The 23,022-nt window shown below is 40.4% G+C and overlaps 1 protein-coding gene across 1 annotated transcript in view; it reads right to left on the reverse strand.

Annotated features, from left to right (window-relative positions):
• Positions 1-2,194: 2,194 nt before the first annotated feature.
• gle1 (GLE1 RNA export mediator) overlaps positions 2,195-23,022 on the reverse strand; it is a 48,012-nt gene continuing 27,184 nt past the window's right edge. The window contains exons 9-16 of the mRNA XM_041193937.1: positions 22,265-22,334; positions 20,917-21,059; positions 19,544-19,734; positions 17,876-18,005; positions 14,042-14,146; positions 11,683-11,765; positions 10,280-10,343; positions 2,195-5,101 (exon numbers count right to left, since the gene is read on the reverse strand). Coding sequence (XP_041049871.1) covers positions 5,036-5,101; positions 10,280-10,343; positions 11,683-11,765; positions 14,042-14,146; positions 17,876-18,005; positions 19,544-19,734; positions 20,917-21,059; positions 22,265-22,334 — 852 coding nt within the window. The 3' untranslated portion in view covers positions 2,195-5,035. The remainder of the gene's footprint in view (positions 5,102-10,279; positions 10,344-11,682; positions 11,766-14,041; positions 14,147-17,875; positions 18,006-19,543; positions 19,735-20,916; positions 21,060-22,264; positions 22,335-23,022) is intronic.

The following is a 23,022-nucleotide window of genomic DNA, read 5'->3' on the forward strand; positions in this document are numbered from 1 at the left end:
ACTGGAAACCGCAGGGCTCAGTACTAGGAAACAGCCTTCCAGTCGCAAAAACACCCGTCAACAATTAGCTTTTGTTTCCTGCCACTGAGCCAATTTTGTATCCAGTTTGCTACTTTCTCCTGGATCCCATGGGCTTTTACTTTTATTAACCTGTCTGCCACATGGGACATAGTCAAAAGTCTTGCTAAAATCCATGCAGACCACATCAATTGCACTACCATCATCAATCCACCTTGTTACTTCATCAAAAAATTCAATCAAATTAGGCAGGCATGACCTTCCCTTAACAAATCCATGCCAACCATCCTAGGTTACTCCATACCTTTTTCAATGACAGTTCATCCTCCCTGTCTCATTTGTTTCCAATAATTTGCCCACTACCGAGATTAGGTTGACTGCCCTGTAATTATTCAGTCTATTCCTTGCAGTCCTCCAATCCTCTGGCACCACACCTGTATCCAGTGAGGATTGGAAAATTATGGTCAGACCTTCCGCTATTTCCTCCCTGGCTTCTTTTAGCAGCCTGGGGTACATTTCATCAGGCACTGGTGATTTATCCACTTTCAAGGATGCTAACATAATATCGCATTCAGACATGATGCCACAATTATCCTATTCAAAAAAATGAAATATCTTGAAAATCAGGATCTAGAAAATTATCAATAATCTCAAACACTGAACAATTTCAGTTTTAAGCACAAATGTAAAGTGCTTCGGAACAGAAGAGTGGTTCAACCTTCAACAGTTAGTGATCTTAGTTTTGCTGTTGTCAGAAAACAGCTATTAGAAATCAGCCAAAAGAAAAGGGTGAGCAAAAAGCAGAAAAGGTTCACCAAATCATTGCGGTCGTCAATGAATGGACAATCTATGATAGCTATGAAGTACATCTAAAGAGAATTACACAGAAGGATTTTGGCTTGCTCTTTGAAAGAGCTATTAATCCCATTCCCCTGTTCTTTCCCCACAGCCCTGCAAATCTTCCCTTATGAAGCATTTAGCAATTTACTTTCTAAAGTTACAGTTTGCTCGCACGTCCCTTTTAGGCAGTGCATTCGAGATCAACATTTGGAATAGTAGGCTCCACATTTTAAGGAGAGCTTTAGTGCATCACCAAAGCCTTTTCTTTGCCCTCCCCTGGAACACTGACCATTTGAGAATTGAGAAAACAAGACCTGGCGGGATTTTCAGCATCCAAAGTCCATCAAAGTTGATTTTGCAGAGGTTTTGCCCGAATGCTTGTGGAGCTGGCTTCAAGAAGGGCATTAGCATTTGTTCGACAGTCCTCCCATTGAATCCAGAAGATGCAGTGGAGGCATTGCTGATGGAATTTGTCTAGCTCTCTTACGTGTAATCAAAGTACTATGCTGATGTTAGCCGTAGCAGTCTTGATTCAAGTCAAATGGTCATGGGTTCCAAAGACTTGAACACAAAATCTAGGCTGACACAGCAATGTGCACTGATGGAGTGCTGCACTTTTAGGTGCTGCCTTTTGGATGAGATATTGAGGCCCCATCTTTCCTCGAAGTGAAATGCTTCATAAAAGATCCCATGGCCATTACTTTGAAGAAGCAGGGGAGTTTTCCCCAGTGACCTGGCCAATTTCTATCCCTCAATTAACATCATTAAAACAGATTATCTGGTTGTTATCTCACTGCTGTTTGTGGGAGCTTGCAGTATGCAAATTAGTTGCTGCAAAAGTACTTCTTTGGCAGTAAAGTGCTTTTGGGAACCAGAAGTCGTGAAAGGTACTTATATTTCTTCAGAAATGATTAGCACATCTATTCATAATCTAAAAATGTTTTCTTCATTTACAAATACCCTAACCCTTTTGTTTTAACACATGGTATTTTAGGAGGGTGGCAAGGAGGAAGGGGAATAAGGCCTCAGCCCCTCTGGCTCAGATCAGGTAACTTTGCAAAAGATGAGGAATTGAACCTGGAAACAAACTTCTAAAGCTTGGCTACACATTGCCTCTTGCCAATTGCGCAATCAGGGGAATCAAAATCAAAATACACCAGGAATCCTGCAATGGAATGTTAATTTGTGAATTATTGATAAACAACTTGCTTGATATAAAATGTTAATGTTTCAATCACAACTCCGTTTGTTCCAAATGGAGCACCTAAGTAGGACCATAGCCAGTCAATTCCATGATACAAAAGAAAAGAGTACATACAATATATGTAGTACCAGGTTATTTTGCAAATGTTTTATTCACTTAAAGTTACATATTTTAAACATCTTGGAACCAATACGTTAAAAGAAGTGGTTTAATGTAATTTAGTAAATAAAATGCTGAACTCTGTACATGATTAAATGAAGGAGGTCACAAACTTCCATGAGCAGTTAACAGAGTAATTCATCATACACTGACACATGTACTTTACAGCAGTGCCCAAGTAATGATTAGCTGGAAACCTTTTGTCCCTAGCCCAGGATTGCTGAGGTCAATTGTAGCATGCTGCTCAATCCATGGATTGAACTTACATTGAAGTTACTATGACCTTCCCTGGTCTGTCTTACTGGGGGAGGGCTGACACACTGAAAGGCAAAGTCCACTACCTTAGGATAAATTCATGGTGCATTGGAGTAGCTGATAAAGATGTGCACAGCCAACAGTTCTTTAAAAAGGAACACCCCATCAAACTTAAGGAAGTTTACATGAATTCAGCAGAAACAAACTTCCTTCACAGAAAAAGGTGATATCAAAAAGCACTTCAAATGGTGCTCTTTTAACAGTAAGCTGAGACGATGTATGCCTGAGAATCAAGCATTCATAAATTTCTGTTGGATTTCTCAACACTTTCTCCCCTGAGGTCTTTGGGATTACATTTGTGATATTCAGCTATTAAACCAATTTGTTCCCTCCCTACTTTAGGTCACCAGTCCAGTAGTCTTGGTGGAGAAGTGGCCTATACTAGCAAATCTCAGTCACTGTTGCTACCCAAGATCAACAATAACTCCACCTGATTTTCTACTGTTTGCAAGAATAGCCCAGTCATGAAACAAGTGCAATTGTGTCTTTTTGAACAGGCTGCTCTCCCCCACCACACAGTAACCAAGTGCAACACTTCAAAAGAAGCACTTGTTATAACTTGGTCAAGGTTTCCATTCACAGCATTCAAGGGTCCGACAGTCTATTCAACAATTGTTTATAAATAGAATTTAATAAACTATTTAGTTTATTTGAGAATTTTGTCACAAAAATAAATATTTTCTAGTTACATGTACAGCAATTCATCAGACTCATGTCCCATACCTACCTTCAGTTTCTGTAAATCTATTCATCTCTATTTAAAAAAAAATAAAAAAATAAAATGTGGTATCTAAAAATTTTCAATTTTGTTTTAGATGAAAATATATTCAATCACATTTTCTCCAGAAGAGAGAAGGCTGAAAGGTGACCTAATGGAGGTCTTTAAACTTATGGAGAGACTTAATAGGGTAAACGTAGAAAAAAATATTTCCACTTGTGGACGAAATCAGAACTAAGGGCTATAAATAGAAGATCATCACTGGTCAATCCAAATATAATTGAGGAGAAATTTCTTTACCCAGAGATTGGTGAGAACATGGAACCCGCTACCACAGGGAGTGGTTGGGGTGAATGGTATAGATGCATTTAAAAGGGAAGCTAGATAAATATGAGCGAGAAAGGAATAGAAGGATTTGGTGATAGGATTAGACGTCGTAGGGTGGAAGGAAGCTTGTGAGATGCATAAATCCACACATGGACCTGTTGGGGCCAAATAGGCTATTTCTTTGCTATAAATGCTATGTAATTGAAAGGTTCAGTTTTGGCAGTGGCTTCTAAATGTATTCTAAGGTGATTCCAAGTGTATTCAGTGTGCATGAGGGAAGAAGGAACAGAAGGATATTTTCATTGGGGCAAATGAGGGAAATAGAATGGGAAAAGGCCTGCCTGGAGCATAAACACCAGCATATTGGGCCAAATGAACTTTCCTCCATGGAACTTCCATGTTACATTTTTCTGAAAGGGCCCAGTGAGATGCAGAATGCTGCTCCAACATGTTATGTCAGGGAAGTAGCACAGCAAAACTTCACAACCAAATTTCCATTTTCAGCTTTGCTGTTTGAGGTGGCACTGAGCAAAAAATCTGCACTTTCCCTCACTTAAAAAGATAGCGGGGGCTGAGAGAATAAACCCTGCAGCCCTCCATCTGCCAAGTTCCCCATCTCAGCCACAATGCCAAACAAAGTTCACAGATCGTCCTCAGTGGAGAAGGATGTTTTCTGTACTCCTGATTCGCCTCCTTACAAGAAGAGTGGTACTGGTGGAAAATGGGAACATATTCTCCTCCCTGCTGTACATATTGCTTGGCTATGGAGTAAACAATATTTTAAAAACAAGTCTTGCCTTCAAAAGAAAAAGCAACAAGAAAGTGAAACAGATTCTTCGCTTAAAAAAATAAACAAATTATTTTGCAGTTCACACATTGGTCCATTAAAGAGATTATTAATATGCAATAGGAAGACACACAAAATGTCATAATCTCTTCACAAAGTTTAAACATACAGCACTACACAAGGTTTCCTCCAACCTGTTAAACTGTGTACAAAACAGCTACTCTGTACCTGTTCTATGTTTTCATTACAATGGATGTAATTTATAATTAAAGTGGACGGCAACTGCTTCACATCATGATAGTCACAAGATCAGTTCCATATAGCATTATAATAAATCTAAACAAAAAATAGTCAACAACCAAAATGTGACAGGTCAATTCAGATACATAGCATCCCAAATACCCCACCAGTCATTTTCTATGGTTTAGAGAATTACATAACTAGATTAACACTGCACAAAAACATCAGCACCAAGGACAGAGTGCAAAGCTTAAATCATAGAATAGCCAAATAATGAAGAGGTAATAAGGTCCAATGAATCCAACATTCCCACTTAAGTTAAACGTTATTTATAATGTTACTAAAAAATTAATTTAAAAAATGATTTTGACTCAAGCAGCTGTGATTTCCTTGGCTTTTTAATGTAATATATCCTTTGGATTGCTCATTATCTCCAGAATGCAGAATGTAGGTAACCCTTTGGTAGAGGAATATCTTTTTCCTTCAAGCACTTCTGAAACAGAAAGATAGCAGAAATCAAAATAAATTTAAAGGAGGGCACTTTTTGCATGTCTAAGCCAAGCAGTTACATCTATTCAATGGTCCAATTTTCTTGGTTGCAATTTGGTTTATATTTACGCCCCACCTCAACCTTGAGGTCTCACTGTTCTTTAGCCAGGACGGCTGGAAAGCAACACTTCTACATTACTGGTCTCCAGGAAGATGGGCAAATGCTTTGGATGATTTTCTCACAAACCTTATTCTAATGGAAAGCAACTGCCTCTTTCTAACAAAAGCAACTGGGAAATACCTGCTAATGAGGCAAAGTCAAAAAGAGCATCATTAAGCTTTGAAATGTGCAGTCTTTACACTCCACAAGCTTCAGATCCCTCTTCGTCTAATCTTATTAGCATACCCTTCTCTTCCTTTCTCCCTCATGTTTATCTAGCTCCCCCTTAAATGCATCAACGCTTCAACTAGTTCTGTGGTAGCGAGTTCCACATTCTCACCACTCTCGAGGTAAAGTTTCTCCTGAATTCCCTACTGGATGTATTAGTGACTATCTTATCTTTAGGTACAGATTCTCCCACAAGTGGAAGCACATTCTCTACAACTACCCTTTCAAACCCTTTGATAATTGTAAAGACCTCTATCTGACAGCGGAGCCAAGATCGGAAATTCGGGACATAGGAATCTGTCAGAAACATCTGTAACATTGTGAAGAAATTGTTTATATTCAAAACCTTTGAATTACAAAATAATACCTCTATCATGAAACCCATTGATTGTGGAGATTGTAACATTCAAAAGGTACAGGGTGTTCCAATTCTGGTTATAGTGGTTCCTGCCTAGTAACAAGGGTAGGACCCTCTGGCAATATTTTGATAGGTTCCCCGGATCAGTGAACAACTTTCCTCGGGCAGTCAGTTTGAGGTAGTCTGCTAGCCAAGATGTGTCACAGACACAGATACAGGAATAGGCCCAGTGAAGTAAGTCAAAACAAGGAAGCAGAGAATAAGCTTCTCATTTAAAGAAAGAGCTGCAGTTAGCAGACTGACTCTGTCCAGTGGGCTGCTGGAGCAAAGGTATTCCTTGGGAGCAGTGGTGTTTTCTGCTAGGCACGGCCATAGGTCTGAAGGTGCGCTTGAGAGCTAGTGTTGAGTCACTGAGGGATCCAGGAAGAAGGAATCTTGGAAGGCGAGATTGAAATCCAGTGAGGTGGGCCATTGTTAAAGCTGTCTAAGTGGGAGAGACATTTGGAGATTGGAAATCCTCATGACAAAGCAAAGTTTCAGTGAAATTGGCTGTCTCATAGTGGGACACACGTCTGGGTGATTTCTTGAGAAATCTATGAACTCTGTCTTGGTTGCATCTGTCATTTACTCTGTAGTGTGCTGTGTTCAACCACAATTTGTCTGTTAATTCACATGTACCTCATATTTACATTGAATATTAGAGTATAAGATACATATAATAACTTATTTTATCTTTCTGAACTGGTATAGTAAATTTTGTTTTTGTTTGTTCAAAACCGGTGGAATCTTGTGGCTTTATTCTAAAAGCAGACATCTTGAATCTCAACCACTTTAGGCAAAAGTTTACTGGTCCTTAACTGACCTGCCCCCACATTCCAGAGTCTGGCCAAGAATCGTAATAAGCTCCAACCAAATGAAAATACCAAAAACAAAAATACAACCAAAAAAATCTAGGTGAACACTATACTGTAAAGGAAATAACAATGCTGAAACAAATTTAAATAAATAAATTTGCAGCACTTGAGGTACAATTAGAAGGCCTCAGCTCTCTAGGAGGCTATTCAGTCCATCATACCTACGTCAGCTCTTTGAAAGAGCTGCCTGGTTAGTCCCTCTGTCTGGTCTTTCCCTGTGGACCTCCAATTTATTTCTTTTTCAAGTATTTATCAAGCTCCCGTTTGAAAGTTATATTGAATTGGCTTCCACTGCCCTTTCACACAGCACATTCCAGATTATAACAAGTCGATGCTGTTATGATATGACAGGTGGTATGTGCCAGGCTGACCAAATTCCAGAGGGAAACTTGGCCACACTATCACAACGATTTTGCAAATTGCATTTATTACGAGAAGGTTTGCACAGTCAGAAGTAACGGGTCCACTACCACCTTTAGAGATTTTAAAGATTAAATTAAAACATTTATTAACAAATGAAAAGATATAAGCATGCAAGATTACAGTTACATTTAGTTTTATAACAGTTCTCAAGATTTATACTTAATTGGACTCCCAACTACACACTCCTTTCAGGCAACAGTCCAAAATAGAGTTTTAATCTATAAAACATCCAGCACGATTACCACAAGCACGCACTGTTTCTATAAGGGAGGGATTTCACAGCTTCTTTCTCCCTCGCACTTGATAACGAGACTCCAAAAGCTCTTAACACAACCTCGGTCACTGGAACAGCAAATCTCTGCCGGGTGGCGAGGTTTTTCCACAAGTCTGTTGCACACAGTGTACCTTTCAAGATCTCATATAGTCACCCCCATACAGCTATCCATCCTTTAAATATATTTCTTCCTTTTTGATCTGTAAATTCCATTGTTCCAACCTGTCCTTGGAAGTTACTTTTCCCAGAGTATAAAAATCTTTCATGCTGTCATTATGGCCAGCACTTTTGGGAAAAATAAACATAATAACTTTGCCTTATTTATCTTGCCAGTTGTAAACTGTCCCTTTGAAAAGCCAACAACTTCTCCACGTATCTAAAAAAATGCAAATTCCACTCACATTGTATCTGCTGAGACCTCATCCTAGCTTACCCAACTCCATTTCAAATGCTTGTTTTACCCCTTTTGATGACTCAAACCTTGCAGTCTAACAGTCTGCAGTTTACTTAAATTATTCACACACAGAAACATACACACACACAAACAAACATAAGCCTGCTTTAAAGTATCCTACAATATCAGAAAAAAAATGATAGTTCCTTTACACTGCGTAAAAAATCTCAGCTCTATGCGTGTTCCCAAGAATTGGACACAATCCTCCCGCAGAAGCCTAATCCGTGATTTGTAAAGTCAGTCAACATTATCAAAAGATCATATTTGCAAGTGTATGGGGAAAAAGAACAGGGGATTGGGAGTAATTGGGACAGCTCTTTCAAAGAGCCAGCACAAGCACAATAAGCCAAATGTCCTCCTCCCGTGCTTTAGAATTCTATGATCCCATAGAGATTAAGACCAGAAATATTGCAAGTCTTGGGAGGTTCCAGGCTGAAGAGGAAAACAAGCCTGATAAGCGTAAGGGGCATTGGGACTAGGCCAAAGAGTCTAGGAATTTACAATGACAAATTTCTTTTGCACATCAGGGATTGGAAGGATCAGTCAACAACATTTTGCATTTATATAGCACCTTAAGTTTTAGTAAAACATCCCAGGTGCTTTTTAGGAATGCTAGCAAAAATTTGACACCAAGCCATGCATGGAGATACTATAGGTACTAGGCAAAATGGCATTTCAGTCCAATGAAATATTGCTTGTGGAGGACAAAAATCACAGACAATAATATGGGAATGGGAACAGATTATTTAGCAGGGGCAGTGTTTGGAGCAGGAGGCCTTCCTTCATTCCACAAACCACACATGAAATCAACCCACCCTCATCAATTAAATTAGCTTGTTAAAAGTAGCCCAGTATCATTGTTCTCCTAGAAACAGATCTTGTAATCATTAGTGTAGAATAGTGGGTCTGAAGCTATATAAGAGAATCACTGTCATTGAGAAGACTGTTCTAGCTTATAGGCAAGGATTTGATTGAGCCACCCTCAGCAGCTGAGAGTCATGAAAGTAAACAGAGGAACAAGATTTCTGGATTGTCCCAGAGATGAGAACTTAAAGACCTTGCAAAATGCAAAAAATGGTCTAGTAAGATCTAAACTCAAAAACAAGATCAGTCTTAACACCAGCAGCTGAATACGAAAATGGAGTATGGGATAAGGTGGCTTGCTTTGATTGTACAGGGTCAATGAAATGAGTGCAGGTGCGTTTTAATTGGGTATTGTCAGCCATAGTTCAGTGGGTAGCACTCTCGCCCGAATCAGAAAGTTGTGGGTTCAAGTCCTATTCCAGGACTTGAGTACAAACATCAAGGCTTACACTCCAGTGCAGGACTGAGGGAGTACTGCACTGTCAGAGGTGCTGTCTTTCAGACGAAATTTTTAAGCAAGATCCTGCGGCACTATCCTGAAGAGCAGAATGGGAGTCTTCACCAATGTCCTAGTCAATCTTTACCCATCAGTCAACATCACAAAAACAGATTACCTGACCATTATCGCACTGTTGTTTGTAAGAGCTTGCTCAAATTGGCTGCCATATTTCCCACATTACAACAGTGATTACACTTCAAAAGTACTTCATTGGCTGTGATGCACTTTCAGACATCCAATGGTCATAAAAGGTACTATATAAATGCTAGTCTTTCTTCATTATTAAGGCTTATGTCTGACCCATAGATATCTGCCAGCCCATTCCAAAAAATAAAAATTCTAAGGGTGTATTTATTGCCAGTCCCTCATCAACTGCATTGTGTGGGACTGAGTCAAGTTGCTCACAGCTGGACAGGGGTTGCAAGTTCCCACTTCCAACACCTACAGTAATCGCTCCACCATTGGCAGCCGTGTCTTCAGTTGCTTGTTAATCATAGATCAATTGTGATTAATTATATGCAGGAGTTTCACTTGAATTGAAGTTTCACTTGAGCACACATAAAGAGACATTTAGTGAAACTGTGTTGCGGTCGAGTTAGGAGATGTAGGCTTGTAAAGTTTCACTCTGTCAATAATATTAGTCTGAGTAAAAACTGGCTCTAGTACTGTCCTTCAAGTGGCTTTCTAAAATATAACATTGCCCAGGCATTCAGCTTTGTAAACTTTCACCCCTAAATCTCAATGCCTCCCACTTCCTTTTCAAATTTTGTGTGGAAACTGCATCAGTGAAGCACCTTCAGACATTTTGCTATGTTATAAGGTGTTACATAAATGCAAGCTGTTGTTGTTGTGGTCCTATTTTGGCAAATTCGCTCAGAGAATCCATGCCTGGTAAGAGAGCGCATGTGTTATATCGGTACATCCTGAATGGCAATATGTTTATGATGTCCAAAATCGCTTGGATTTGAGATTGAAGAAGTTAATCATACAAAGAACAAGAGGTTTTACCTCCAGGAATTGGCGCAGCCGGATCACAGCCCCAACTTGCCCAGTGCCCGTAACCGCTTCAATCCTACAGAAAGAGAAAGACAAGCAGGTTTTTTTTTTAAATGACATATACCCTTGAATTTGCACAGATTAAAGTATGTTTTGTAAATAACTGATAAAACGGAACTGAACTGCATAAACACCAGTGACTTTTAGGAATGCTGAAAATGAGTGAAATATCTTTTTAGCTGTTTTCTAGAAACAAAATAAATAGGAGCAGGAATAGGCTATTCAGCCTTTCAAGTGCGATTCAATAGGATCACAGCTGATCTTCAAGCTCAACTCCACCTTCCCACACTATCCCCATATCCCTCAATTCTCTTAGCACCCAAAAATCTATCAACCTCTTTCTTGAATTTATTCAATAACTGAGCATCCACAGCTCTCTTGAGGTAGAAAATTCCAGAGATTCACAACACTCCTCAGCGAAGGAATTTCTCATTGCAGTCCTAAATTGATGATCACTTATTCCAAGACAGCAGTCCCTTGTTCTAGGTACAACAGCCAGAAAAAACATCCTCCCAGCATCTAGCCTTTCAAGCCACTTAAGAATTTTGTTTGTGTCAGTTAGATCACCTCTCATTCTTTTAAATTCTAGGAAATATAAACCAGCTACTCAATCTCTCCTTATTGGACAACCCCCTGGTCCCAGGACTCGGTCCAGTGAGCACTTGTTGCACTCCTAGTCAAGTGTATCTTTCCTTAGGTAAGGAGACCAAAGATTTAGGGCGGCCCAATGGAGCAGCAGGTTAATGCATTGTCTGAGAAGATGCTGAGCCAACAGAAGGAAAAAGACTTGCATTTCTATAGTGCCTTTCACGACTTCGGGACATCCCAAAGTTCTTCACAGTCAATGAAGTATGTCTGAAGTGCAAATCACTTGTAATAGGAAATTTCCAATAGGAAATGTGGCAGCAAATTTGCACACACCAAGCTCCCACAAACAACATGATAATGACCAGATAATCTGCTTTTTTGATGATGTTGGTTGGGATACAAATATAAATATTTAGCAGGGATAATTCCACTGCTCTTTAAACCAATTTCAGTTGGCTTTAGGTCATGAATAATGCTACAGAAGTGCAAGTTCTTTTTCTTAGAATCAGCAACTCAAGGTGTTTGCAAATTAATGGCAATGTAGGCTTAAATTACAAATGTGGCCACAGAATAGATACAGTGAACATCTCTGTGCAGTTTGCGATAGACTTCTGTATAACATAGGGTTCTGGGTAAGGAAAGGGCAGACAACCTCACCCATCCCTACAGGGATTAGCTAAATTGCTCCTACAAAGATTGGACACAGACTCGACAGGCCAAATGACATCCTTAATCAATTTTTCATTCTATGATCATAAGTTTCCTACCTGGAGAAGTAATCATTCTTGATCAGTAGGATCATCTTCCAGAACTGATTCTGGTACTTTTCCATTAAGGCATTGCCGCAGACCTATTGAGGAAGGAAATAATGGCAGACAGTGATATGCTCAGTGTAACATGGTCTCTCATGGAATTATATAAGTTTATATAGCCCATATGCAACCATTCATCCCATCATGCCCATGTCAGTTCACTGACAGCTATCCAATTAGTCCCACTATCTTGCTCTTTTCCCATAGCCCTGGAAATATGTTCTTTTCAAGTATATATTCCACTCTATTTTGAAAGCCATTACTGAACCTGCTTCCACAAGCCCTTCAGGCATGCATTCCAGATCACAATGACTCACTGCATTAAAAAAAAATCTCTCATCTAACCTCTGGTTCTTTTGCCAAAATACCTTAAATGTGTCCTCTGGTTACCGATCCACCTGTTCACAGTTTCTCCCTATTTATTCTATCAAGATCCCTCATGATTTTGAGCACCTTTATTAAATCTCCTCTTAATCATCTCTAAAGTTCCTGGTATCATTCTAGTAAATCTCCTCTGCATTCTCCCCAAGACCTTGACATCTTTCCTAAAGTGTGGTGTTCAGAATTGAACACAATAATCCAACTGAGACCTAACGAGGATTTTATAAAAGTTCAGCATAACTTCCTTGCTCTTGTATACGTAAGTCACCGCAGATGGTTTCCATATAAAGTGACAAAAAAAAGACACAAGGGACTTTGAAGTGCCAGAATCCATCTTAAAGAGGAACCAAAATCCAATAGATGGTTAGTCACATATTGTTTTTAAACTTGTCCCTCAACTTTAAAAATTTTATCCGTTTTAAATATTTGTTGAAATGGGGTTCTGGGTTGGGGGAAGAGAGTGCTCCTACCAAAGCTGGAAGAGTGGAGGGTACAGGCAGGTTTAAAAGGCTGGAAGAAGCTGCAGAAGTAAGGTAGCGCAAGTTCATGTAAACAAGAACAAGGAGCACAATTTTTAAAAAAAAATCATTCATAGAACGTGGGCTTCGATGGCTGGGCCAGCATTTATTGCCCATCCCTAGTTGCCCTTGAGAACGTGGTGGTGAGCTGCCTTCTTGAACCGCTGCAGTCCCTGTGGTGTAGGTACACCCACAGTTCTGTTAGGAAGGGAGGGTATTTACCCAGTAACAGTGAAGGAACAGCGAAATATTTCCAAGTCAGGATGGTGAGTGACTTGGAGGGGAACTTCTAGATGGTGGTGTTCCCATCTATCTGTACCCTTGTCCTTCTGGATGGTAATGGTCATGGGTTTGGAAGGTGCTAGGGAGCCTTGGTGAATTCCTGCAGTGCAACTTGTAGATGGTACACACTGCTGCTACTGTGCGTCACTGGTGGAGGAAGCGAATGTTTGTGGATGTGGTGTCAATCAAGCAGGCTGCTTTGTCCTGGAGAGTGTCAAGCTTCTTGAGTGTTGTGGGAGCTGCACTCATCCAGGAAAACGGAGAATATTCCATCACACTCCTGACTTGTGCCTTGTAGATGGTGGGCAGGCTTTGGGGAGTTAGGTGGTGAGTTACTCATCACAGGATTCCTGGACTCTGACCTGCTCTTGTAGCCTCAGTATTTATATGGCTAGTCCAGTTCAGTTTCTGGTCAATGGTAACCCCCAGGATGTTAATAGTGGGGGGGGGGGCGTTCAGTGACAGTAATGCTATGAGAGGTGGGGACCAGTGAAGCTTGGCGAGAAGACGACAATGGGTTCACAGAATCTCAGAATTGTTACAGCATAGAAGAAAGCCATCAGGCCAAACATGTCTGCACCAGCTGTCTGAATAAACAACTCACTTAGTGCCACTCTCCTGCCTTCTACCCATAATCCTGCACATTCTTCCTTTTCAGATAACAATCCAATTCCCTTTTGAATGCCTCGATTGAACCTGCCTCCATTACACGCACAGGCAGTGCATTGCAGACCTTAACCACTCGCTGTGTGAAAAAGTTTTTTCTCATATCGCTTTTGCTTCTTTTGCCAATTACTTTAAATGTGCCATATCATTCTCGATCCTTTCACGCGTGGGAATGGTTTCTCCCCATCTACTATGTCCAGATGCCTCATGATTTTGAATACCTCTATCAAATCTCCTCTCAGCCTTCCTTTCTCCAAGGAATACTGTCCTATCTTCTCCAATCTATCTTCATAACTGAAGTTCCTCATCTCTGTGACCATTCCCGTGAATCTTTCCTGCACTTAATATAGGATAGGAATTACTGAACCCCAGGCAGCACGAACACATGATAGACATTGTCGAGGTATGCTTAACATTTCAAATAGAGGATGCTAGTGAACAACATTATAGTGCAAACAGCATTATACCTCCAAGAAATCAAAGAGTAGTGTAGCAGTAATGTCAGCCAGAGGTTCCATGTTCAACATCTGAGCCAGCCAGCGCCAAGCATGATTCAGCTCATGAGGATGTTCCTATGCAAAAAAGGAACAATAATTAAATACTGTGATTACATGTCAACTTCAAATCATTTGAAAGACTCAGGAAAAGACTGAATAGGCTGGGGCTCCTTGAAATGAGAAGGCTCAGCTGGGACATAATAGAAAGGGGTTCAACAGGGTAGAGAATATCTTCTAAAAAGTGAGAAATTTGTAAGTGTTGATGTTCAAAGAGACTTGGCTATGCTTACACAATGAATGCAGGAAGTCAGCATGCAAGTACAGCAAGCAATCAAGAAGGAATTATAGAAGAATTATAGCAAGGGGATTGGAGCACAGGGATAAAAGAGAAGTCCTGCTGCAATTGTACAGGGTTTTGGGAAGGCCACATCTGGAATACTAGGTAAAGTTTTGTCTCCGCATTTAAGAAAGGATATACTTGCATTGGAGGTGGTACAGTGGTGGTTCACTAAATTGATTCCTGGGATGAGGGGTTGTCCTATGATGAGAGGCTGAGTAAATTGGGCCTATAGTCTCTAGAATATAGAAGAATGAGAGGTGGTCACATTGAAACATACAAGATTCTGAAGGGGCTTGACACAGAGATTGTATGAGGGGAATCTAAAACACTGAGGCACAGTTTCAGGATAAGGGGCTGATCATTTAGGACTGAGAGGAGGAGAAATGACTTTAGTCAAAAGGTTTGAAACTTTGGAATTCTCTACTCCAGAGGGTTGTGGATGCTCTATTGTTGAATACATTTAAGGCTGGGATAGACAGATGTTTGGTCTCTCAGGGAATTGAGGGATATGAGGAGTGGGCAGGAAAGTGGAGTTGAAACCCCAATCAGCCATGATTGTATTGAATGGTGGAGCAGGCTCAACAGGCCATGTGGTCGGCTTCTGCTTCTAATTCTTGCTTTTCCATCTTGTGTTCTCTTGGGAGTGTTTCAGGCAAATAGTATAGATGTCTTTAAGGGGGAAACTAAATAAGTACATGAGTGAGAAAATAATAGAAGGATATGCTGATAGAGTTTGATGAGGTGGGAGGAGGTTTGTATGGAGCATAAGAAGCAGCAGAGACCAGTTGGGACAAATGGCCCGTTTCAGTGCTGCCCACTCAATGTAATTTAATGTAATTTTATCACATATTGCTGAAAAAAAAACCATTTTTTGTTGATACTTTTCGTCTTGCATTCACCAGGACAATTCGCAATAAAATACCAATGTCAAGGCAAACAACTTATTTATACTGTTGGCAGTGGAATCTGATTAATAGAGGCGTTGCCATGGAGAATGCACCAGGTTATGGTGGCTGACAGTTAACTGCCAAACATTGTTTGGGAGTTAAACCAGGCAGCTTGAACTGATTTGCCCTGGGGAATGTGCTCATTTGACATTGCTAGCCTATTTACCAACGTTCTACTCAAGGAGGCCACAGATATTTACACTGCAGCACTATATCATGGTGTTCTAGACCCGCCACCATTGCGTGAATCAGTATTCATTAAACTTATGGACTCATCAATTCATGCAGTTCAGTTCAGCTTTAATGACAATGTATGCCCAAATAGATGGTGTTGCCATGGGATCCCTTCTGGGCCCAGCTCTTGCAAACATCAGCACTCTCTTCTCATACAGTATAACTTTGTTGTTTTTCCTGACATTTGGACAATTTGCAAGAAAATACCAATGGGTGCAAGACCAAAAGCTTTGACAAAAAATGTCTCTTTTCTCAGCAATACTCAAGTCCTTGACTAAGTTTCACATATTGCTGCCCCAATGAAATTTTCACTTTTAAATTTTTTGGAAAAACATGGTTGCTTCTTTTAAAAAAGTACTTGGGAAGATGAGAGGGCTCATTGAAACAGGCAAATAAATAGGTTGGCAAGACAAGTGATGGGTTTCTGGAGGGATAAGTTAATGCATCAGAAAGCAACAACGTGCTAGGCCTCACCACCTATTCCCAATCTTAAAAAAATTAAACCACTAAAATCATAAATCTCAATATAGAATCATAAAACTTGAAATTTAAACCACCTACATGGTCATTTTGTGCCTGGAGGCAAACTTAAGTCATCCTAAAGCACTGCATTGATAATCAGCCTTCCCCTTCAACCCATGCTGACAGTCCAAACAGCCAAAATAAGATCAGATAATTCAACAAAATAGCAAAGCTTTCTAAACAGTTAAAGGTAATAAAACAATACAGAGCTAAGAGGTTGTACCTATCAGAAAAGATTGAATAGGTTATTTTCTCTAAAAAGACTGAGGGGCCAACCAAAACAACAAATGCTGGCCTTGCCAGCGATGTCCATATCCCATGAAAGAATGATTGGTTAGATGTAAAGATGTATACAATGCAAGGATATCCTTCCTGAAGTAAGGAGACCGAAACTGCACATAGAGTCTCACCAATGTGCTCCACAATTGTAGTAAGACTTCCCTACTTTTATACTTCATTCCCCATGCAATGACTTGCTGTACCTGCGTGTGAATTTTTTGTGTCTCATGTTAAAAGGACACCCAGATCCTTTTGTACCTTGGCATTCTATCATCTCTCTCCATTTAAATAATATTCTGCTTTTCTATTCTTCCTGCCAAAGTGGACAACCTCATGTTTTCTCCAGATTATACTCCATCTGTTCAATTTTTGCCCACTCCCTTAACTAGCTACGTCCTTTGCAGGCTCTTTTCAACCTCACAACTTGCTTTCCTACCTATTTTTCTAACAATAGCAAATTTGGCTACAGTACAGTCAGTCCCTTCATCTAAGTCATTAATATAGATCACAAATACTTGAGGCCCCAACATTGATCCCTGTAGCAGTTATTGCCAAATTAAAAATTATCCATTTATCCCAACTGTTTCCTGTTAGTTAGCCAGTCTTCTATCCACGATAATATATCACCCCCACCCGCCCCTCAACACCATGAGCTCTTATCTTGTGTGGTAACCTTTTATGTGTGGCACCACATCAACTGCCTTTTGGAAATCCAAAGACATTACGTCCACTGGTTCCCCTTCGTCCACCCTGATCGTTACATCCTCAAAGAATGCTAATAAATTTGTCAAACACAATTTCCTTTTCACAAAACCAGGTGGGAGGGGGCTCACATGGAGCACAAACATTGACATAAACCTATTCGGTTGAATGGCCTGTTTTTGTGCTGTAACTGCTATGCAATAGTCACAAAATAATCTCAAATTTATATTGCGATAGAATGCAACTTTCTTAATGATCATTCAAATATCAAGTAACAATGTTGGCTGAGATCGCTTTTCTTAAAAATTCTTTCTGGTGGGCTATGAGCATTGCTGGCAAGACCAATATTTGTCGCCCATCCCTAATTGCCCTTGAATTGAGTAGCTTGCTAGGTCATTTCAGAGGACAGTTAAGAGCCAACATTGCTGTGAATCTGAAGTCACAAAAAGGCCAGCCAAATAAAGACAGCAGATTTCCTTCTCTAAAGAACATCAGTGAACCAGATGGGTTTTTACAACAACTAAATGATAGCTTCATGGTCACCATTACTGAGACTAGCTTTTAATTCCAGGTTTATTAATTGAATTTAAATTCCATCAGCTGCCATGTCCCTAGAACATTAGCCTGGGTCTCTGGATCATTACTCTAGTGATATTACTACTATGCCACCATCTGCCCTTTATACTTTGGCTGAAAGAAAATAAATGCTCATCAGGTTTAACTCAGGCAATAATAGCACGTGGTTGAGAAACAAATGTAGCATTTGGTTACTGCACATACTGTTTGCTTTGATCGATAGGGCCATCTTAACACTATGATGGCTGCATACAGACGGACCATCCCGGACATCCGTTTCAAAAAGTTGTCCTGCTGCTCAACACCATTGTCCAGTACTCGGTACCCCAATAACCTACAGGAGAAAAAGGATCAGACCGTAATTGCACAACAAGAGGGAATATCCAAATCTTTTGTTCTTCCTCTCATCATGATGCATAATGACTAGCAGCACAAGGTCAAATTATCCCTCATCAAACCCATCTTTCCAGTGGAAGGAGAATTAACAAAAACATGCTGACTATAAGGACAAGGCAGCTTTGGAGAGGGATACAACTCAAATAATAAGTGGAAGGTAGAGTGAAAAAATGACTTCAAACTAAATCATGAGAATAGGATCAAGCTTCAGACTAATTAAATTTAGTACTGATGTGGGAACATGGGAACTGGAGAAGGCCATTCAGCTTATTAATTCTGTTGTGCCATTCAATTAGATCATGGTTGATCTGTAAAGAATAAGGAATGGATTTTTGTATGGGGTGGAAGTTGAAATTCTAGAATCATTTAGGAAATAATTTGATGGTGTGATGGGGGTACCTTTCTAGAAGGCTGAGCCCAAGGAATGGCCTTTATTAATCTTCTCATTTTGCGATGAAAGATCAGAAGAGGACAAGAACAAAAATAAAATTGTAATAAATTGAAGAAATTGGAAGGAGGTTAAAAGTAAATATGGAATGAAATAAATTTCACATTTATTGTAGCCAGAAACTATCCATTCTCAGAACAAGTAGAGACAATCTCAGCCATCTATCAATGATACTTCACAAGCAGGTTTCAACAGCAGAGGGATGAAGGTAAGATTAGAAACATCAATTGGAGGATATTTTTTCATTTCTCCTTCCATAATTTATCAAAGTTAATTAATTGCCACTAATTTGTTTTTATTTTGCAGGATCTACAAATGTTTCCTCTTTATGGCTTCCTGGCAAGGAAAATCACAGATTGCAAATGGCTTTCTAAAATCAGGAATTAAACAATCAACAGATAAAAACAAAAAAACTGCGGATGCTGGAAATCCAAAACAAAAATAGAATTACCTGGAAAAACTCAGCAGGTCTGGCAGCATCAGCGGAGAAGAAAAGAGTTGACGTTTCGAGTCCTCATGACCCTTCGACAGAACTTGAGTGAATCCAAGAAAGGGGTGAAATATAAGCCGGTTTAAGGTGTGTGGGGTGGGGGGGGGGTGGTGGTTTGGGTGGGGGAAGAGAGGTGGAGGGGGTTGGTGAAGGGTCTGTCGAAGGGTCATGAGGACTCGAAACGTCAACTCTTTTCTTCTCCGCCAATGCTGCCAGGTCTGCTGAGTTTTTCCAGGTAATTCTGTTTTTGTATTAAACAATCAATGCCTGAACTACTTCAGGGTCACAGTCAGTTGCAACCTGTGAACAGAAGTTTCATAGGGAAGACAAGTAAAATCAATATTCCCTTCGCTGAGATAGAACAACCTGACTTAGAGAGATTCACAGGATGAAACTGGCAATTTTAAAAGTATCTTGCAGTTGGCAAATTTTAAATACCAGTCTGGCTTCAACTAATAACCACCTGGTAGATAGAAGCAGACATCAGATCAGTTATGCTGGCAGTTTTGAGGGCATAATGTTGTTCAGGGAAATCTACCTTTGATATTCTTCCTTTGGTAGCCCGTCTTTCCATGAAGGGAAAAACGGCACCGCGTAGGGGCACTTTCGGTGCAAATGGGCCAAGAAAAGATCGCCAACCTTCGGATGAGACTCCCAGATTCCTGAAGCAACCACTGCTATCGGAAACGCAGCTTCATGGTGAGATGCTACTTCCTCCTCACCTTGTTTCTGCGGGTCATAATGGAGAAAATCAAAACTGATGCTGTACTTGCCTTTCCATTCGATGCTGAGGACATTTTATACCTGCCCTGAACCCCTTGAATATGGCATTAAAGTTGAAATCCAGTTTCCATAATCTTCAGATGGTGGTTAGGCCACAAAGTGAACCTGAACATTCATAGTAGAGAGTAAAAAATCTGTTGAAATCTGTTGTGATCTAGAATGCACTGTCTGAAAAGGCGTTGGACGCAGATTAACTAGTAACTTGCAAAAGAGAATTAATAAATACTTGAAGGGAAGCAATTTACAGGGCAATGAGAAAGAGCAGAGGAGTGGCACATATTGGATAGCTCTACCAAAGAGCTGGCACAGGCATGATGGGCTGATTGGCCTCCTCCTGTGCTGGATCATACTGGGATACTATGAAATCTATCTTAATGTTTCACTCTGTCTGGTACAGCACCAAGCTATAATAAGTGTACATCACATCTCTCACAATGTTTCACATACAATAAACAATTTACTATTGTTATACAGCCAAAACTGTCTGCCATTTTGCGCATAGCATGATCCCATAAAACAGCAATGAATGGGCAATTAAATTGAGATTGGTGGAATTGGGTGAAGGAAGAACTTTAGGTAAGGCAGGAGAATGCCATGGGGAGAAAAGGTCAGGGACTCAATCCTATTGAATGACTAAGATTACTGGAAGTCTAGAAATAAGTTTCCTGTCCATCATCAGCAGACAGCAAATTTAAACGAATCCTAAAGAATGAGAAACAAAGGGGTAATTTGAGTTAACATTTTGTGTGACTCCACTTGGAGTCAGAAGGTTATGGATTCAAATCCCACTCCAAAGTCTTGAGCATCTACTCAAGAGTGACACCCCCTATGCAGTACACTGAGGGAGAGCTGTACTGCCAGAGGTGCAGTCTTTCAGATGAAATATTAGACTGAGGCCCCACTGGGCCTCTCAGGTGGACAGAGAAGATTCCACTGCATTATTCAGAAGAGGAGCAGGGGAGTTCTTCCTAGTGTCCTGGCCAATATTTATCCCTTGACAACATCACTTTAAAAAATTCTGGTTATTTACCTCAGTACAGTTTGTGGAAGCTGGCTGCATTCAAATTGACCTCCACATTTTCTGTGCTATAACAATGACTGCACCTCAAAACTAATTTACTCACTCACCACAAATTTTTCTGCCAGTTTGTAACAGACGAAGTCCTGCCCTTGTGGGTGCTGAGAAATTGACACCAACTTCCCACCTGACGATATCTGCTTGCCCAACAGCAAATTATTGATCTTGTCAAAGATTTCACGAAGGTGAGACCCTGGAGAAAAAAAAAAATGGAGAAATCGCTTGACTTATCTTTCACAGTTCAAGCATGAGGATATAGGAATTGAAAGAGATTTCATATTGTGCAATATTTTCATAAAGAGCTTTAATACTTTTCAGTGGAAAAAGCTATGTGAGTCTTACATTCCTGCTCCTTCAATAGCATCTTCCAAATCCACAACCTCTAACATCTAGGAGGGACAAGGGTAGCAGGCACATGGGAACACTACCACCTGTAAGTTCTCCCCCAAGCCACTCACCATCCTGACTTGGAACTATACCACCACTCCTGTACTGCCGCTGGGTCAAAATCTTGGAACTCCCTTCCTAACAGCACTGTGGGTGTTGCTACAACAAATGGACTGCAGAGGTTCAAGAAGACAGCTCACCACCAGCTTCTCAAGCACAATTAGAGATGGACAATAAAATCTAGCCTAGCCAGTGACCCTGATATCCCATGAATGAGTAAAAAGAATTCACGTTGCGTTACTGAATCAGTCTTGCTCTACTTATGTAGGCCACTGACATTTTTGACAGCCCTCAGCTCACAAGGTAAACACAGAAGATGAAGGGCATTCAGATTGAGAAGGATTTAGATCTCATAATAAGCTGGGCCGGTAGATGGCAGATACAGTTCAGTATGGAGAAATGTAAAATCATTTAACTTCTCACCAGCAGATTTACACACGTAATAGCTGAACCACAATGGAGCAGTAATCTCCCAAGTTCAGTCCCCAGTCTGTGTTGAGGTGAGGTGATCTCACCTAGGAGTATGAATCCTATAGCCAGCTTCAGGAAAATTCCAGCAACCACCCCTCGGGGTGCACATGTGGATTGGAAGTGCAAACGCAGGGCCAGCCTCAGTTGCCTATGGACACCCTTCTCCTTTGGGCAGCAACCAAAGATTATTTTTTGCAAGAAAAATAATTTGAGCATAATGTAGGAGTGCTCCTGGAACCACACTACTCCTGCAAGGAGTTGATGCCTTCAGTGGAGAAGGGGATGCAAAAGGAGAAAAAGCTAGGAAAATAGGCATCATATAGCAAGGGAATAAAGGAATCAAAAGTGCATACATGGCAGAAAGCAGCAGAAGGACTTAAGGTAAGTGACCAGTGGGGGAAAAGAAACAATAATACTACATACAAAAATTATGCCATTATTACATTGACAAACCAAGCCTCTGGAATGATCTCCACTCACCTGCAATGGAGGAGATCTGACCAACAGGAATTGTTGCTGTTTTTTGAAGGTCCATCTTAATTTTCTTCACCTAGAAATGAAGGCATATGTAATCTGCTTTAGGAATCTCTCATTATCCTTCCATTTAATAGCGATTTTTAAAAAAAAAGTATTTTGTCTGACTTTTTATAATCACTCTTCCCTCGTATGGCACATCCCAACCAGACCAATAAGACGCTTTATACTGCTCTATGCTGTAGAATGCCTATAGTGCTCAAATCATTTAGTTGGCAGGAAGCCCTCATTTAGGAGCCTCAAGGATATAATGAGAGGTCCTAAAGATCCACTGGACCGTAACCCAACAAAATTAATCCCAGAGAGAATAGGAAGGAGTATCTTGCATTCCAATTTACATCAGTTACCATCAAGACACCTTACAGGTGAAAATCTGCAATCCTGCCCTGCAACTACAATTTGAATTGTTCTTACAAAAGCCAGACAAGGTGGCTATAAAGGAAACAGCAGGATAGCTTGAAACTCTGAACCTCACGATTCTCCCAACACACAGTTCCTTAAGCCGCACAGAGTGATCAATCATGCAGCCAGATTGTAGTACCCCTACTCACAGAACAGAGCATCACCTTGACATAGCAGCAAGAGCAAAACCGAAAATGCACATTATGCCACTGCAAGGCCATTGTTTCATCAAATGTTTAGTGACATTGATATTACTGGCCAAGACATTCATAGAGTCAAAGGGCACAGGAAGAGCCCATCAT

This window comes from Carcharodon carcharias, chromosome 8, assembly GCF_017639515.1.
Source record: "Carcharodon carcharias isolate sCarCar2 chromosome 8, sCarCar2.pri, whole genome shotgun sequence".
In the NCBI taxonomy this organism is placed as follows: domain Eukaryota; kingdom Metazoa; phylum Chordata; class Chondrichthyes; order Lamniformes; family Lamnidae; genus Carcharodon; species Carcharodon carcharias.